The 19741-nt window shown below is 32.4% G+C and overlaps 1 protein-coding gene across 1 annotated transcript; it reads right to left on the bottom strand.

Annotated features, from left to right (window-relative positions):
- Positions 1 to 2414: 2414 nt before the first annotated feature.
- Positions 2415 to 19730, bottom strand: LOC117113576 (ras association domain-containing protein 8-like). Its single transcript, XM_033256957.1, has 4 exons — positions 19619 to 19730; positions 7127 to 8507; positions 6483 to 6574; positions 2415 to 5764 (listed from the first exon to the last, which is right to left on the bottom strand). Exons 2-3 carry the CDS (start codon positions 8250 to 8252, stop codon positions 6486 to 6488), a joined length of 1215 nt encoding a protein of 404 aa, XP_033112848.1. The 5' UTR covers positions 8253 to 8507; positions 19619 to 19730; the 3' UTR covers positions 2415 to 5764; positions 6483 to 6485.
- Between the last annotated feature and the right edge of the window lie 11 nt (positions 19731 to 19741).

Below are 19741 nucleotides of genomic sequence, written 5' to 3'. Positions count from 1 at the left end.
TATACCTCACTGTGCCCTGCCATTTTAACATCATGTACCATATACCTCACTGTGCCCTGCCATTTTAACATCATATGCTAGATACCTCAGTGTGCCATGCCATTTTAACATCATGTACTAAATACCTCTGTGTCTTACAATTTTAACATCGTGCCTTGCAATTTTAACACCATGTGCTGGACACCTCACTGTGCCCTGTCATTTTAACATCATATACTAAATACCTCTGTCCCTTGCAATTTTAAACATCATGTGCTAGATACCTCTGTGCCTTGCAATTTTAACATCATGTGCTTAATACCACATTGTGCCCTGCCATTTTAACATTATGTGCTAGATACTTTTGTGCCCTGACATTTTAACATCATGTGCTAGATACCTCTGTGCCCTGCCATTTTAACATCATGTGCTAGCTACCTGCAGCGCTGTCATTCCAACTTGCGGCATGCCCCACTGTACCTACCAGTGTAACACAACGTGCTATGCCTCACTGTGCCGTGCCGGTTTAACATCTTCTAGATACATCACTGTGCTTACCTGGTTTAAAAGAACATATGCTGCCTCACTGTGCCCTGCCGATATTTTGACAACTAGATAGAGGTGTTCTGCCGATGTGATAAAACACGTGCTTGGTGCCTCATGGTGCTGTATAACACCACCTGGCCACTAACCAGATTTGGCAATGAAAGTCATGTACTGTACCCTCTACTTAAAAAAAAAAAATATATATTTCATTAAAAATTCATTCATTAATTTCATCATATTAATTAATATAAATTGATTGTGCAATATTTATCAGCTGTAACAAATGTGTATATATGTATTTAAAAAAAAAAAAAAAAAAAACCCCTTCTCTATCTTTTCTTACCTCTTTTTCTATTTATCTATTACTCTTTAACCTATTAATGGTTGGTGTGGTGGGCCCCTTTAATGACGTTCAACGTTATAACATCTCTTAATCACGCTTCGGTTCCTGCAAGGGTTCTCGCATTAGTTGGTTGGTACTTTCAGCATAACACCTGTGCCAACTAGACAACATCCTGGAGGAAAACATTCAGAACCAAGCAAGGTAAAAATATTAATGGTTATCACTTAAATCATTTATGCTCGCATGCTCCTTATATCCTCTGCGCAAATTTCAGCAAATTCTACTTTTTACTCATACCCATTGTAGGCTTTAGGACAACTGACAGTGCAGCTTTGTTATATTATTACAATATTTACTGACTACATAGATTCCAGGCATTTAATGTGTTTAAAATCAGGCAATTGTTCCAGCCATGCCCTCTAATTCCTTCAATCTATGTAGTGGTCTAGGGACATAGTACAGCCCCCAGATCACCCTGGGCTATAATGCCCATCAACCCAGTAAATATTTGTATACTATTTTTTAAAATTATTTTAGGGGTTAGCATTATTTGACTTAAAACTGGCATGGAGACAGCTATCAATTTTATATAAAATGAATACCTATAACGTGACAATAAATAAAATTGAAAAATTAAAATGTTGTTTTGTATTTGATTTGAAACTGTAATAATTATTGTAATAAATGATAATTATTTATTTAATTATGTTTGTATAAATTGTCCTAATGCTAAATTATAGTTAATGGATTTTCTTACAGATTAATCTTGACCTTAATGAAAATCACATTAACATAAGTGACAACCAATATTGCTGAAGTAGGCACAGCCAACAGAATCGACAAGATTACTGATGCGGGCCCAGGCAATTTAAATGACATCAAAATTGCTGACGTGGGCCCAGGCAATTGAAATGACAACCAAATTGCTGATATACACAGTGAAAATAAAATTGTTGGAACAGCCACTTAAAAGCGACAAATATGAAATTTGTCACAGAAAATATTAGCAGCAAATTGTGAACACCAACAATTATGACATTTTAATTCGGATGCGACATTTACCGCTGAGGAGAATGACACCTTTGTTTGCTGAAGAGGTAAACAAGTACCAGATGCGGAAACACCAATTATGACACTTTTTAAACAGACATGACATTTACCACTATAAGGAGCATGACAACTTGTTTTGCTAATAGGAAAACATACCTACCTGTTGCAGAAATCTTCCTACATTATCGTGACATTTTTATATGGATGTGACATTCACTACTGAGCAAACTGGAGTTATTCTCAAATCAACTTGCTTATCAAATTGCACTACTGTATTCATGGATTTCAATCATGTGTTTTAATTATGTATTGCAATCATGTGTTTCAATGCTTTTATATCAATCTTTCATATTTATAATTTTTATCAATCATGTATACTGCATACTTACTGGCAATTATTAATGTTCATTGCATAATTACTAAGGGGGGGGGGAGGTACTGTATTGTTCTTATCATACAGGATTCAAAACAAATAAAGAATCACAAATGAAATTGATCAACTTTGTTGTCATAATATATTTGTATCAGGATTACTTATTGATTAAAATATGTGAGCATTCATCTTAAAATAAATGTACAGGATAATTACTTACAATTACAGTGACATTAAACAACTGACAGGAAGTTTACATCTAATGAATATTCACATCATGAATATTAATAACTAATATTTACAACTTAATGGCAAACACTGTTTTATATTTTACACAAAATATAGAATGATTTCTCTTATAGCAACATTTTTTGAAAATCTCTTCAGTGAAGGTGGGTTTAAGAAGGCTAACAATAGGATACTTGGAAGTATTGTTTAGTTTAGTTTTACATCAGAAACCATACAAATTAAGAATCTAGAAAAATGATCTAGACTGTACAAAACCAAATAGGAGAAACAATTTACAGTACATACTACTGTACAGTAGTAATAATATAGGAATTAACTTAATTATAAACATACCAATTGCAGATGGGTAGAATATTATTATACATTGATAATTAAAGAGGTGGGGTAAAATATACATCCTCCAGATGCCAAGACTATTTTTGATACGCTGAAGCAAAATATATAGTGGTGGATGGTAGTACTTAAATGGTTAATGATTATCAACATTATTAAATGTCAAATGATTTACATGAAACAAATTCTTCAAATAACAATACAAACGGGAAGTTGGACTACTGATGGTGGCCCTCTTACTATGATGGTAACATACCATGTTATCACATTATAGACTAATAACGACCACCAAGAATGACAATGATGAGTACATTTACATTTACAATTGTTCAAATAACTTCATTTGGTTTCTATTTATGTATACTGATTTGAAAATTCGCTTAGAGTAAACCAAAACTTCAACTTACTTTTCTATGTTTTGAACCAATCATCGGATCTTCGTCAGGCAATGCGGTTCGAGTCGTAGCAAAGTAAGTTAAAGTTTTGGTTTACAGAGTCTAAATTAATTTTCAAATCAGTTTACATTAATAGTTGTCAATTAAACACCTGTGCATGCAAGTCTACAGTAACAGGATGCAGCAGGTGAACATAATTAACTTAGTTGACATCTGTACAGCTATGTCCACACAATCAAATTTTCTATGTTGCCCAAATATGGGCATGATAATGCCACTCACTATCAATATCAAAAGTATCTGTGACATAAATATTGATAGTGTGCAAAGGCTTAAACAAGTATCTGTGTTTTTCCCATTATATGTCTAAATATGTAATTTCTACACCAATTTGAAAGTGTGGACAAAGTTAAAATAAATCATTTTAAAAGGCACAAATATTTAGTAATTAAAAATAACCTTCTGTCAGATTATAATAAACCATAACCATTCTTAATAATATATTAATTTTACAAAACTAATTTATAGCTTATATCTAAAGTAAACTACATAATAAATACATCCCTGAAAATAAGTTCTCTTAAAACAAACATTTTAAATGAAGGTTACACTTATCAAATTCAGGAGGAATTGCTTTTGAAGCATCCTAAAGTGAGTTCACACACAAGTTGTATGTTACAAAAACGATAGTGATTTGCCCATCAATGTAATATGATATCATCACACCCATTATATGAAATCACATACATTTTTCAACATAGAACTTTAGGGTGTAGGCAGAGCTTTCTAAATTTATTTCACATGTTAAGTGGTATTCTTGTTATTATATATTTATGTATGTTGGCACATTACCAGAAACCTCACCATTGTGTGGAAACTTGGAAGGCTTAAAAATATTTCTATAACAGCAAGACAGCTGGCCTTAATTGAACCAAGGTGATATTTTCCAACTTTCTTAAGTTGGTAATTGAATTTGTGTACTTTCACCTGATTTCCTACACCTTATAGTTTATTGCATGTTGTGAGCTAAATAAAATAAAATATAACAAAAATAATAGAACAAATAACATTAGTATCAAAGTCTGGATCATATCGTTGATTGATAGGTGATTGACTGATTGACATTCATAATATACATTTGCATTGTTAGAAAGACATTGCAAAAAAAAAAGAGTATTACCACCATAATCTTATATTCGGAAATGTTGTTTCCGGTAATTATTTAAATATTACAATAAGTCATAATACAAGGTGGGATGAGGGAGGGTGGTATGTGACGAGGAGTGAAGGCATAAAACAACTAGATTGTCATTTATAAAAATTATGGATATTATTTCAGTTTTGCAGTTTGTTTACAACACCAGAGCCTTCTTCTAAAACCATGTGCTTACAATAACCCACTCAGGCATTTTGAACTCAGCAAGGGGGAGGTTTGACATCATATTCAAAAGCTAAACTACTTGGTTTTCATTAAACTGCTTCCAATTTAAATTTATTCATACAATTTTAACATCTGCTTTGAATTCATATTTTTAGGCAGGAGATAAAACCATGATAAAACACATGCTCTCATTTCAACACTGTAGTATATTGCACAAATTGTATGTCTTTGAAAACTGTGAGTTGCAAGGTTATTAAAAAGAATAGAACAATGATCATTTAACATCGATATTTTTTCGGGGCCACATTTATTAACTACCATAATTCACCAGAATGGAAAACCTTCTGATTGCTATTTTGCTTTAATGGTATAGGCCTACCAAATATGGTAAATTAAACACCTTATCAACCTGATAATAATGCTTAAAATGTGTTGACTTTTCTATTACAAACTTTCAATTTTTTACAGTAAATCTGATAAAAAGAGGATAAAATATATGAAACCATTGGCATTAGCAATGGAACAAGTACAGCACCTAGAAAAAACCTTAAAATTGCGTATTAACTATCAACAAGTATTAACTTTATTTAAAATAAATGGAAATCAACAAGAGTTTTTGTTTCCTCCGAATATACTGTACTGTCTTTGCTATGCAAATGCACAGAATCAAGAGTTATTGCTATACACACAAAGCGTAGCCTTCAACATGAAGCAGTGTGGCCATAAATTGAAGACGTGTAGGAAGGGGCACCATGCTGGAAGATTTATACAACCAATTTTCTCAAAGATGTACAAGACGTAATATTGAAATTCCATCTTCTAATAATGAAAATTTTCATATATGTAGCAAAGTTCATTAGGTTCAGTATATGAGATAAATATCAAATATAAATTGATTCTGTAAATTTAAACATTAATTTGCAAAGACTAAAAAGACAATATTTGGAAGTAAATAACATGGCTTTTTTTTGAAAAACACAACTATATTTTCAAGCAAACCTTAAAAAATTTGTATTCTACAATTCAAAGTATTGAAAGCTGTTTGGTGGTGGAGAACAGTTACTGTACATGCATCATGAATTAGAAAAGACAGGTAAGGACTCACTAAGATGCATCTGGAAATAAAAATGAAATATTCATACTGTCAGGCATCATAAAAAAATCTTTATATTATCACCCCATCACTTGTCAGAATCCCATGACAAAATATTTTAAATTTAATTTTGTAAATATACAACTAATGCCTTATCCAACCACTTAGAGGAAGATGTTTCTAATGTATTGAAAGTTGGAATAAATAATTCATTCATTTTTTATTAAGCCTTTTATAAAAAATCACAACAATTTGTACACACAGTAAAATAAAAACTAAAAAACCAAAACTCACAATACAGAATAAAACTGTGTAAATCTAAGGAGGCAAGGATTAACAAAAGCAACAAATATTGGACAAAAAGTGGTACTTAATTGTTAATACTATTATCTTAATTAAAATGTTCAATATGATTGATTTAGACCACTGCTAAACTGGCTTGACTAAAAAAGTCCTCCCTCCCTAATTATTTTTCCAAGAGAGTTTATAAAGCAAGCTATTAACCACTTCTTATGCTGCCAGTCCTAATATTACCAAAATGGTTGAATATTAAGACTAATCTAAGATCCCCAGAATACCTTGATTGTATGGTAGCATATTATCAGGCAGTTCAATTTCCTTTAGCCCTGTTTGTTTTAGCTGGCGAGCTTAATACACTATGTAAAGTGTTTGATAAATAAATTAATATGATAAACAAGTGATAGAGTTAAAATTTTAACAAATGTTTGTTATTCGCCTACCTTTTACACAAACACACCCTCCGGCTCATCTTGGCTAACACTTAACTCACGGGGGCTCCCTTTGAGACGTCGCAAAACTCCTCCACGTAGAACTGAAAATTTATAACATAGATGTGTGTTATATTGAAAAATAGAGTTAATTGATATTGAAGGCCATCACAATTTAAAAAATCCTCAATATTAAATGATAGGGTAGGAAGATGATGATAGGTGCTGAAGTAAGTAAATTATGTTTCAAGGATTCAATAAGCCCTCTATAGTTACAATTGTACATCTATGTCAAAAGTCAAACCATGTTGGCTAACAGAATTACAGCATATTTCAATTCAATTTATGTACGTCATTTCCACAAAAAAAAAACAAGAACAAGAAATCAAAACAATTCAAATAAGGATTGAAAATAGATCACCACAGTAAACAGACTTAAAAACATTGCCTTGTCCAAAGTAATAAATACTGTAACTATCTGCATTTTTATATAACAGTTGTTGAATTTAAAACCAATTTATAAAAAGTTCATAAAACTGTTAATAAAATGCAGACAAAACATACGGCGTAGTTTGTTTATGCCCTGACATTTGACATAATCGTGAATAATTGAAATTAAAAGGGCTTTTTCACAATCTATAAAATTTCTAACTTACATTCAATTGGATTGCTTGACGACTTCTGTGGTTTGATCGGAATTGCTGGTTCGTCATCAGTCTTGTCATCTGTCTTCTGGTCCTCTTCAGATTTTTCAGCTGGTGTTTGTTTCTCTAATTCTTCTAAATCTCTTTGTAGTTTTAATTCCTCTTCAATCTTTCTCTTGAACTCAACTTCTAATAATTTCAACTCTTCATTGAGTTCCTCAAGTTCCTGCTCATACTCAGCACTTTCAAAATCCTGCGCTTCAAGCTCCTCATGCAATTCCCTTTTCTCTGCCTCTATTTTCATATTATTATCATCCAGCTGTTTTATGTCCACCAAGTCTTTTTCTGCTTTTAACAGTTTCATTAATTGTTTTATTTCTTGTTTATTGTTCTTAATTTCTCTCTCACATTCTATGATTTCTTCTTTGGTTTTATTCAACTTTTCAATGAGGCTGTTTTTCTCGTCTTCCTCCATCTCCAGCTCATCCTCCCAGAACTCTTCCTCTTCTAAACGTGCCTCATTCTTTTTAAGTGTGCGTTCATATTGGATGATCTGATCTTCAATATCCTCAATCGTAGGTGGATCACTTTCATATGGCAATAATTCTTCGATATCAATATCTAAGTCTTCCATATCTTCATACTGCTCCTCTAAGATTTGTTCCTGCTCTCTCACAAGTTCCCAGAGTTTCTCAAGATCAATGGCAGAAGGTTTGCTTTCTGATGTGGCAATGTCTTTTTTACTCAAAACCTGACTGTTCCAGGATCCACTAAACGTATTTCCTCTTTTGACCGTCGTTTCCTTCGGTCGTGTTAAATTTTCCATCGACCGGTGTTTCTCACAGAGTCTAAAGGGCTTTCGTTTACCTGCGCTTTTTTCAGCACCATTTTTTACATCACCAGTTCTTTTCATAATAAAACGATTACTTCCACCACTCCATCGCGACATAATCCTCAAAGGGTTTTCATGTGGTTCCAGGGGTCGTTCATGACTGGATGATTTTTCAACAAGCGTGTACCGTCCAGTTTGCCGCATGAAGTGCGCTAATGCAATTATAACATCCTGGCACGTGGTTTTGTCATTGATTCCAGATACAATCCGCTGCAGACCATCAACCCATACCTTCAGCTCTCCCATTTTTGTCTCTTAATTCAAGGTTGCAAACAGATGGAAAGAAAGGGTGTAAATTGCATCTTCAGTGATGTACAGTAATTCAATATTTTGCAACAAGAACAAACCTGCTATCTATTAAGATAAAGGAAGTTTGTTCTTGCATTTCAAATTGCATAATCGTACAAATTTCCAGTAATCTATATTGCATTGAATACCAGTATTGAAAACGTTTCCTTCCTTTTTCCTTCCTTGTTACATCTTGTAAAAATATTCCATGACCTGAAAATAAAAATAAGAAAGAATTATAAATTGATTATCAAAAAGGTTTCAAAATGTAAAGCCAACCTCAGATTCAGATTATTAATATATTGATAGATGCAGTATAATAAAATCAATAACTAAACACAACGATCAAAGAAAAAGTTATGATAGAAGATAAATTAAAGCCAAGAACATGCCTTTAGACAGAGCACTTAAATATTAATGGTGAAATGATGAACAAAGTTTCACAAATACAATCCACGTCCAGCTAATAGCAACTATACTGTATATGGTCTTCTGGGAATTTGTGGGTTTTTTACTCACTTTTCTCTGCAATATGATTTCCTCTGCCTTTTGTTTTAGGTTTAGGTATGTGGGAGAATAAAATGTGTGTTGGTTGGGCTGTATACAGTAGCCATTTTGTTTTCTTCCATTGCAATTTCCATTTTTTCAAAGGTTTGTGTTTATTCGTTTGTGTATATTCACATTATACCTTCTACAGGATTATTTCAAACCATATTATGAATAATTATCATACCTCAATCACAATAACCAACTATCTAATGCCTGATTTCAATAATTTCTCATTTCAAACAGGCTGTCATTATAAAACAAGTCAATCAAAGAATATTCAGGCGAGCTACAACTAAGTGAACCCTGAACCATGGCACTAACTCTAAAGCCTGTCTACCGTCCTGATTTCCCAACAGTAATCACCTGAACGTGGCTAGTAAGTATTACATATATTTAAAGCCTATTTCCTTTTCAAAAGTCAATACAATTAAGATACAGTACAGTATGAATTCACAAGAATTTAAAAATTACGGTGGAAATGCCAACAAAAAATATGCTTGACACATGTACTAAAAACAAAACTTGCCAGTACGACAGACCTGAATTTTTCCCGTCCTAAAGAAAAGTACACGCAAACGTCTGTCTAGTTGTGTTACTTTTTGTTAATTATTTTCAGTGACCTAAGGATCCTTCCAATAGCACAGTATTTATTTACACCCTAGGGAGAACTAAAAAACTACAGTATTAATATACACATTCAAGCAATGACTTAAGGCAGGTTTCTTAGAATAAATATATAAGGGATTTGGAGCTAATGCTTACTTTTCTTTTAGCATGTAGAGCTAATGTAGAATGATATTTTGGAAATTTCCCACACCTTTTGTGCTAAGCATTCTATTCCATCATATCCGTATGACACAACAGAAATAGAAATAGTAGACACGTAATACTGTACATCTTGGCTCCACATTCGATGACTGGTAAACCTACTAAGGTTCCAAGTGTGACAGCTGCTTGACTTCCATTGTGTAAAAGTTTAATATTGGAAAATCCAAACATGAACTTCAAATGCCCCTAGAAACACCTTAGAAACAAGTACATCCTGCACTTTATTTCCCATTTTGCTATATAATTTACAGACAATGGTTACAAAGTGTAAACAAAGGAAATCATACCACTTTAAAATCAACGACTATATTGTTACTATACTTTGTTGTTTATTTAACTTGATTCCCGGAGGCTATATGAATATGATATACTGTAGAGTCACCAAAATTGGATCCTGTCCTGTATCAAATTTTGTTTTGAATTTTGTCTACTGTTATAGTCAGCATTTACTGATGATGGATTTGAACTACCTTTCATCTCTTTAAAGTAGCAACACATTTTTTTTCATATCATTCTTTAAAACATGTAAATTTAAAAATACAAATAATTCATTAACTACAGTATAAGGCTGCCATTTTTGTACAAATGTAAAACATTGTACATCGATTGAGATGGAACGTACACCATGCCAAAAATAAAGCTTTAAAATCAGGATCCAGAGGACAACAAATTTTTGATATGATGTACTGTACAACTGATTTTTCAGGGGGAAGAAAGGGTGGTTGCGATTTTCTAGGCTTATAAAGGTTTTAAAATGTTTTTTCCTCTGATCTCCATAGGTTATGAATTATCAAATACTGTATAGGCATTACAATGACCTTCGCAGATAATTGGTTGGCACATACTGTAGGATTAGTGGTAACATTATCAGCTGACACTATGTTTGAGTGGGCAATCAAACAAGATAGTGATTTTCATGTGAACAAAAACAAAAAACAATATTTAATACTCATATACAGTACAGTATTGCAAAACATTTATATCATTACACTGTTATAGGACTCCTAAATAAATTTATATTTCTAAAAACAAATCATGAAATAAGCTTGTGAACAATTGCATTTTAGCTACGTTATGTGTCTAGGTCAACACTGTAGGGGTGTATCTCCAAGTCTCATACCAAAAGGGAGAGCTGTTTACATTATGATTGACAACTGATTATGAATGTAGGTCAATTGGGACTGTTATAATCACATAAAACAAAGTGATTGACAGAAGGTGGGATTTTGATTTTTAAAAAATCAATGCTTCCATTTAATAAATTTTCTTGCAATTCATATTGCACAGGCATGGAAAAATTATATTAATTTTCTCCATGATAGTAAATATCGGAATACAAAAGAACTGAACCAATCATCTTATGGATGTAAGAATGGCACACCAACCGCCAATGACAGTCCTATAATAAAGTTTAAAGTTATAATTTAATAGACAGACCCACTGGACAATGATGGGCCACTGGCCTTTTAATGATTTTTCCTCATGTTCATTTTTATACCAGACAGATTTCTATTTAATTTAAATTCTTGAAACAGGAAGCATCCTCCATTTTATGATTAAAGTGACAAATGTAAACACAATTATAATTTGTTAGTGAAGTGGATAATTATTGGAAATGAAACAAGTCTGTAAAAGGAAGTTTCTTGATCTATGGAAAACACTAAATATTATATGCTATATTGATTTGATTTTTACTATCTTCATATAACATGCTCATCATACATTAGTCTACTACAGTACAGTATGTGTGGTTTTTGCTTTGGTTGAATAGCTTGGTGGTTAAGATGCTTGCCTTCCAATCCCAGGGTCCTGGGTTCAATTCCAGCCAGTTGCTGGATTTTTTCTCACGACCAAAACAACTCCACTCCCTATGGAGATTTAGTTTGTGTAAAGCATCGTGTGTGTATGTTTGTCTTGTGTAAGGGATTGTCACCTACAAGTAGGATAGTGATATATTCGCTGTTGACAATCCTTGGCACATGTATTGTGTGCCTAAATAAATAAATAAAATAAAATAATTCTATTGTTTGTCCATGGACCTATAATAAGACTCCATGGACTTATTAATAGGTCCATGGTTTGTCTTTCTGTCTTGATTATACCTTTATGTTAAGGTGAATATCAATAAAGAATATTATTAACATGTAATATAGTATCATCACAGTCTAAATATAATATTATGACTGGGACTATAAATATAATGGAAATAAAAACATGAGACACTTTCTTTAGTATGCAAAATGAATAAATCAACTTTCTAAATAAACTACATGTAGTATTATTTTATAATTTATAGTTTTGACATTCACCATAAAAGAAATGTTAATTGGATGAGTAGAACTGGCAACAGGTTTTGTTTCATCTGTATTGGAAAAAAAGAATGCACTCTAACCTTAATGGTACCATTATCATTACGCACCTGATTGAAATGTTCTTCACAATAATGCAAAACAAAGGATAATGGAGTTAAATATTGTCAACAAACAGGAACCATGTATAGTAGTTGTTTACATCTATACTACTAATATAATGTTTTGTTTTTCTCTGTCCAACATATATATCCAAATTTCAAGTACAATTAGGATTTTCACACATGTTGTAGCTACCACCAACATCTGCTACATTAGGACCTAATTTTGTTATACATGTGTTTTTTTTTGCAAAGTTAACACATTTTCTTGCTGTTTACTTCCAAATCTCATGACTGTTGTGATGTCATTGTGCCACGCACCCAATCTAATATGCAGCCCTCAAAATTAGGGATAAAGCACGCCGGCAAAAAATCGCCGACGTTAAGAAATTGACGCCGGTCCTACGTCGGCATTTTCAAAAAGTTGTCAAGTACTAGTAAATTAAATAATTTTAAATTCATTTATATAATATATACAAGTATGTATTTATTTATTTATTATATTCAGAGGCTGTACTGCAAATGACTTTAATCTCTACTACTTGACCGAAACAATAAGGAAACTGAGGTGTAATTGTAACCAACATTGACAATCTACTTAGGGTACTTGAGAATGCAAAAAGTACCAGCATGTCACTATTGTATTAAGACAATTTACATTTCCTTATTTTTGATTAATATCAGAAAGTAACTACATAAAGACGAAGATAAACAATATATACCTTGAAGTCCTCTGCTTCAGTGCTACTCATTCAAGCATAGGAATCCTAGATTTTTGCTTGTCACTATAAAATCTGATTAGGTGACAGAAGTAGGACAGCAGTTTGAATACTTGCAAGAACATCATCAAATTGATGATAGTTATTGCCCCTAACACCGGAAAAATTAAACGATACAGTGGAAATGAGTGTTATTTGACTGTTTTTCTATCACCGTTCCCATATGGTAAAACTTACAGACCATGAGTCATTAAGTATTAATGGCACAATTCCAAAAGAATTAAATAATGCATCGTTTTTTTATAAACTCTATGAATTAAATTAAATGTCATTGGTTTTAAAAAATCGTATGATTTTACTACCATAAAAACTATTAAATTATACATTTTGAAACGTGACCCATAGATGAATTTAATTTAAAAAAAAAAAAAAAAAGAAGACAAAAATAAATTTTAGAAAACAAATTTAGAGCAAACAATGATATTGAACTAATAATATTTAAAATCAATGTTTTTTTCAATGATTTCACTTTGTCTCCTTACAATGCACTTTATAATTATCTATGCAATAAAAGTAAAAAATCTCAATTGCAGTTATGAGATTACAGTTGAACTTGCCTACTGTAAGTGGCATTTTGAAAAATTGTTTGACTTAAATTTGACTTACAGATCGCTGATTAATGGAAAACACAATAATTTTGCTGCAATTTTTCTCTGTTGTTTTATATTTCATTGGTTATCTTTATGGTCTAACTTGTTTTTCGATATATCATGTGCACAAAACACATTTCCATGTATGTTTTTATACAAATGGACAAATAAAATAAATTTAAATTGAATGGAAATTGTAAAATAAAATCAACTTAGAAATTATTCGAGTTACAGTACAGTAGGCAAAGTCGACTTAAGCAAACCTCCATGTTTTAACTGTATTCAATACTCTAAATGAATTTTTTTCGTGAACCGTGATACTGGATCACTCACATACAGTACAGTGTATGGTGTCTACTGACTGTATACAGTTAGCTCTTATAGACACTACATTTAATGCTAAAAAACAAACACAAAAAGTACAATCCAATTTTACATACACAAAAAGTAAGCTGTACTGGTAGGCCTATTATCTAGGCTGTACATTCTACATGATATATCAAATGGGAATCTTGGCAAAGTTAGTATGTGATAAGATCTGAATGACATACTACAGTATAAACAGGATAATACCCTATGCTTAGGAAACATTAAAGTTATTCAATAGGACCAATTACATACTCATTCATCTTAACACTCCCTGGCTCCATCTAGTTTGGTAAAACCACAAGGTTAATGCACAAGGATACAAGCAAGAATAGTCTCTGCATCCCACAGGTAGATCATTAAATTTATCAGTCCTTGATAGACTGGCTCTCACTCAGATCAGGTCTACACTAGGGAAGTAAAAAAGTATTTGGTACACTATTTCTCACATCTTGGTGGGCTACTGTATACGGTAGCTGGCTTAAGACTGGCTCCAAAAAAACTAGGCCCACCAGTGGCCATAGAGGTACGGGATCTACTTCCCACAGCTTCAGCATTAATTTTACAACTTCTGTCTTTCTTACAGCCTAACCAGATGCCTATAATTGGATACTGTAGGGTCTGTTTCTTTTATCAGTGATGTTTTTCAATTACGCAAAGACAGAGAGTATTTAAAGTAGAGTAATGATGTCTAAAATCCAGCTTGGACGTGGTTTGGGTTGACCTGGACAGTCAGGAATTTCTGAATCTTTCATGTCATTGAACAATGGAAAACTCACTATTTCCTAACCAGTGGTCACACACTGACCACATACGCCCTTGCAGCCTCATGTTGCACTCAGCCCATCTAAATCTGATCTGAATTATAGTTGTTCTGATAGCCTAAACTTCCTTCTTACTATGTATGATAAATAGGTATTTGCACAGAAATTTGACAAAAACAAGTTCTCGTATCTTAAAGCTCCGATGAGATTTTAGTGGCCCTAACGGCCGCTCATACAAAAAAGATCTATTAATTAATCTATCAGCAGGGTACTGCTAGAGCTCCTCATTGGAGCTAAAAAAGTCAAACTGCAAACAAGGTTAATATCTAGAGGATTGCATGCTTAAGCACTTTAAGCAGAGAGCTTGACAGTTGTTTTGTTATTCTTTTATTCCTTTTAGCCCTTAACACCTCAAGTAATTCTTAGCCTTGTAATTTTAGGAACGAAATAAAAAAAAAAACTATTACTCATTATCTGGTCAGTGCTTTAGGACTTGTTTTTAACATATAGATTTAGAATATTTTTAGAAACAAACATAGATTACTCATAATTCAACAGTTTTATATCATACTGTTCCTCACACAGCATTATCATATCAGACAGTATGATCTATTTTCTCTTTTCACATGACATATAACAGAACAATACAATAGTAAACCAACAAGCAGGATTTCCTATAATAAATAAAATAACACTGTCAAGAGGCTCTCCACGTTTAAATACTATACAACTTATATGCAAATGTAAACATTTTAAAAATTAAAAAGGTTAATATACTCATTATATTATATAGAAAAAACACACCTGGTTTAAGAGATACTGATTGAATGTTACAAGATTTCAGACACAGCAAAACTCTTTCCCAAGAAAGTCTTCACAATTCCCTTGTAAAAGTACTGTTTATCACATCTATTGTTTCTTTATTATCATTGTTCCTTTGTGTGTACTAATACAGTTGCAATGCAATTTGGAGTTTTAAAAAAATCATGATATAGGTGTAACTGATATTTTTGTAGACTATTGTTATGTATGTATGACTCATTGCTTGGTTTTAATATTTTATACAACGAAGACATCTTGTGCATTGTTTATATTCAGTGCCATCGTTCCAACAAAGGCAGGATATACTGTACAGTATAGGTTCGTGCACAAAAAAGAAAAACAATTTTTAAAGCAGATGGAATATTTTTATTCACATTCTTTTTAGATATACTGTATATTCATTTAATCACATTATAAGTATTTACTTGCTATTACAGTATGTTATATTATGAAAAAAAGTGAATATTTTTATTAATTATTATTTTGTTTGATAGAATTTATTTTAAAGGTAACAGAAATCTACTAATAGTATAGTTCAATATGTTAAATGCTTGAGGTACACCACATGGATACTGTAGTTCTGAGAACTATTTACGTATGTGGTGTACAACAAGCATTTAATATTCACCATGCAAACCTTCAAACAGTATAGTAAAATTTATTAATCTTTTTTTTTACTATTTATTTTATTGAAAATATTGTATATCTACCCATATTAAATCACTGTTAAGTGTTAAAGAATATCCCCATCATTACAATGTTTTTTTTCCCCATTGATTGAATAAATGTGAAATGAATGAATGTAGGCAGAGATCTCTAAATATTTTCTGTAGTTAGCAAACATCATTTATCATTTCAGATCTTCTCCCTCATCGGAAAACACTGCCAACAAGTAGTTCAGTGTTACTAAGTTAGCTTTACTGATACCACAATTTTCATTGGTTTTGTTATTCTATTTATTTGTACAGATGATTAACTTTATACAATCCAAAATGCATGCAAGTCCTAGCCTGCATCGTAGGTGTTAGTTTGTGCAATGGTTTTCAGCTAACCAGGGATAGTTAAAGTCAAATGAATTTCTTGCGCTTTCAATGGGAATTTTATCTACTTCGATGAACTCTGAAAACAAGAGGTTAGGCTTTTTTTGAAGCAAATCTACATGTAAACTGTTATTTTAGTAAGATGAGAGAGGGTATTGTATTTTGACTGATTTTTACTTGTCCATTCAATTCATAACTTTCTTAATAACTGAAGCCAATCTCATCCCAACAGTATGTTTTTTTCCCTTTTTTTGAAATACATACTGTAATACCATTTATAGACAAACACATATTACTGTACAATATATTTCTGTCTTTCTACCAAGCATAATGCAAAAATGGAAATAAATGGATTTTAAATATTGAAAAACATGTACACATTATTACATTTCAAGGCAGCGGAGGGCGTAATAAAAATTTTAAAAAAACTTTAATTTTTTTCCTGAAATTTCCATTTTTTGTGGTGGTGGGTGCGCTAATTGGCCAAAAATGAAATTTTATTTTTATTTGAAATGATTAATATTTGCTGATGGTAAATAAAATCACCTTTAACTTTTATAGATCTGTATCTCCGTATTACAGTATAATGTATAAAATTAGCAAGTTCTTATCGTAGACGACTGGTACTGTACAGTACTAGCCCTTTATGAAAATAAACATAGTCAAAAAATGATAGTATGCAGGTTAAACAGTTCAGAAAAAGAATGTTAATAGCTTAAAGTGTGTCAGTAATCCAATAATGTAATAAACTTAAGGAGTTTCTACTTTAAATGTCATTTCTCTATAGAACATTGAACCAAGTGAACTACAATTTTAAGTAAAAATAATATAATTTCCACCTCATTCCCCTACTGCAAACTGTAAATAAATTCTGAATGTCAACAACCCAATCATTCTGTACACAGAGGCCCACCTACAACTTTCACGTTTCTGGGCAAAATAATCCTCCACAGAATAAGTCTAAATTATGATTTATAACAGCATGGATTAAACCTGGCATTGTTTTACTATTTCAGCACCCAACCAACAACAAATTTATGAGACTTGTCACTTAAAGGAGGACATCTGTATAGTACTAAACAGTTACAAAACCCAGTACTCTTAATTTAAATGTGATTGTGTTATAAATGTGTGGGGGAAGCAGAAGAAGACATTCATAATGTGGAAAAGCACTCTGAGACTTAGTTGTATAGACCACTATATAAAAACCTACAGTATTTATTCTCTTGAAAAAAAGTATGCATGCTAAGCACTGTTAGTTAGCTAAGAAACGTTTATAATCCACCATGACTGAACTGCTTGTCAGAGCTTTGCACGATTTATTTATAATCTATTTTTAGAACAACGATGAAGCTGTATTGTAGTTACTGATATTATTGATATGAATGTGGTTTTATTTCATGTTTCACTGATTGCTTATAGTGAAGGCTATCCTCATTAAAAATGACAATAAATATACCGAGAAACCAAGCTGGGAGAAGCCACCTTATCGAGATATACAGTAGTTTAATGAGCCTGCTTTACACATTCTGTATTGTTACATACAGTGACAATCACGGTCAGCTGTCTTAATTAAGCATAGACTAGTAAAACATGCATGACTATTCAACTATTAAATAATATTTCAATAAAAATTAATGATTAAAATTATATATTTATTCACTTATTTTTCAAACTTATGTATCGCATGTACTGTACTCTCTCAGACAAGAAGGCATTTTAATTTATTTTTATGCCCATATTTTACAGGGGAAAAAAGTAGGCATAATGTTAATAATAATATTATTAATTAATTCAATAAATCAATGATAAATAGTAAGGCACTTAGGTTCAATATAGGACTGTAGAATAACTTTTCATTAGAACCCCTAAGGAGACTCTCTCTGAAAAACAAGGGAAAATACATCTTCTAAAACTTGATTTACCTTGATTTTTATTCGCCCCTCTGTCTGTGTCTCTTACATACGGTTTAAACTTCTGGTGTTGATTTAGCCAGTGTTCTTCACTATACACTATAGCTGCCGGGACACTTACTACCGGTGCCACATTAATCCAAACCCTAATCAATCACTATCATTAGTTAAGGGGACACTTAAGTTTTTATCTTATTCAATGATAGATCTAAGATTGAAGAATAGGGGTGGCTAGGTACTATAGTTTAAACGGGTTGCTGTTAGACGGGTAGATAAGGCCAGAAATGTAAATGAGAATGATGCTTAAGCCAACCCACCACAGGTCAAGCCCCCAACCCCCGCCGGACAGAGCTCGTCGGGCAGTCAGAATGTAAAACATATAAAAATAGGCCCACACCAAGCCAACACATGTCTATCACAGTCTGAGAGTGCCATTTTCAGCCATCTAGAGATTGATATTCTTTAAAAAAAAAATCTCATTAAGGAGTGGGAACCCCCTCTCAACCCCTTCTTCCCCCAGCTCGAGCCTACGAGCTCAAGTTCCCCCTGTCGGACAACTTAGTCCCCCCAGAAAATATATCCTAGAGCCGCCACTGAAGTGTTCATTCTTTCAGAGAAGGGGCTCTTCCTACTGATAAAACAAAACTGTATGACAATATTAGTACTGCACTATAGTAAATACTGACTTAAAAAATAAAAGTTGAAGATTACAGAAATGACCTTATTTTGTAGTACAGTAGTTTGAACCACACTCCATGGTAACCACAACCAGTTACTTGCAGAGAAGATTTTAACTTCTTGGAATAAAAATGTAATTGAATACAACTTACAGTAAATAAACACAAAGGACAAAGAAGAGAAGGAAATTGAAGATTAATAATACTAGTATTAAATATTAATAATATAATGAATAAGGTATCTCTACATATACATGTATATAGAATCATAGAGACAGAAAGTCAGTATTAAAAATCATATTAAGCTAAGGCTACGAAAAAATGGGAATAGCCTAATAAGTTAGGCATTCATCACGGACTACACTGCACAGAGAGGCTTCGCCTACGCAGCAGCAGAGATTGGCCCCGAAGAAACATGATTGAACCATGAAAAATAAACAAACCCAACTTTGACAAGGCGAATGCGAAATCCACAAATAAAATCGTATAGTAAAACTCATTCATTCTTTTTCTGAGACTTCTTGTATGTGAAATAATAGTAATAATATATATGAAATAAAAATGCACAAAAATAGACAAAACATACCAAAATGTTGTTTGTATTCTGCTTATATCTCCCATAAGAGACGTAACGTAGTGGACTACCGTTTCTAGTTTATTTGTGATGAGCGACCCCTCTATACGACCCTGCTCGCGAAGTGTAGTTCCG

This window comes from Anneissia japonica, unplaced genomic scaffold, assembly GCF_011630105.1.
Source record: "Anneissia japonica isolate Jap-2015-1 unplaced genomic scaffold, ASM1163010v1 scaffold287748_len1686314_cov196, whole genome shotgun sequence".
Lineage (NCBI taxonomy): Eukaryota > Metazoa > Echinodermata > Crinoidea > Comatulida > Comatulidae > Anneissia > Anneissia japonica.
The sequence above is the reverse complement of the archived record's forward strand: the minus strand, read 5'-3'. Positions and strand labels throughout refer to the sequence as shown.

Coding starts and splice junctions, on each gene's coding strand:
- LOC117113576 (XM_033256957.1), bottom strand. CDS start 8,252: ATGGGAGAGCTGAAGGTATGGGTTGATGGTCTGCAGCGGATTGTATCT. Junction 6,575..7,126: donor GTCAAGCAATCCAATTGAAT/GTAAGTTAGAAA, acceptor ATAAATTTTCAG/TTCTACGTGGAGGAGTTTTG.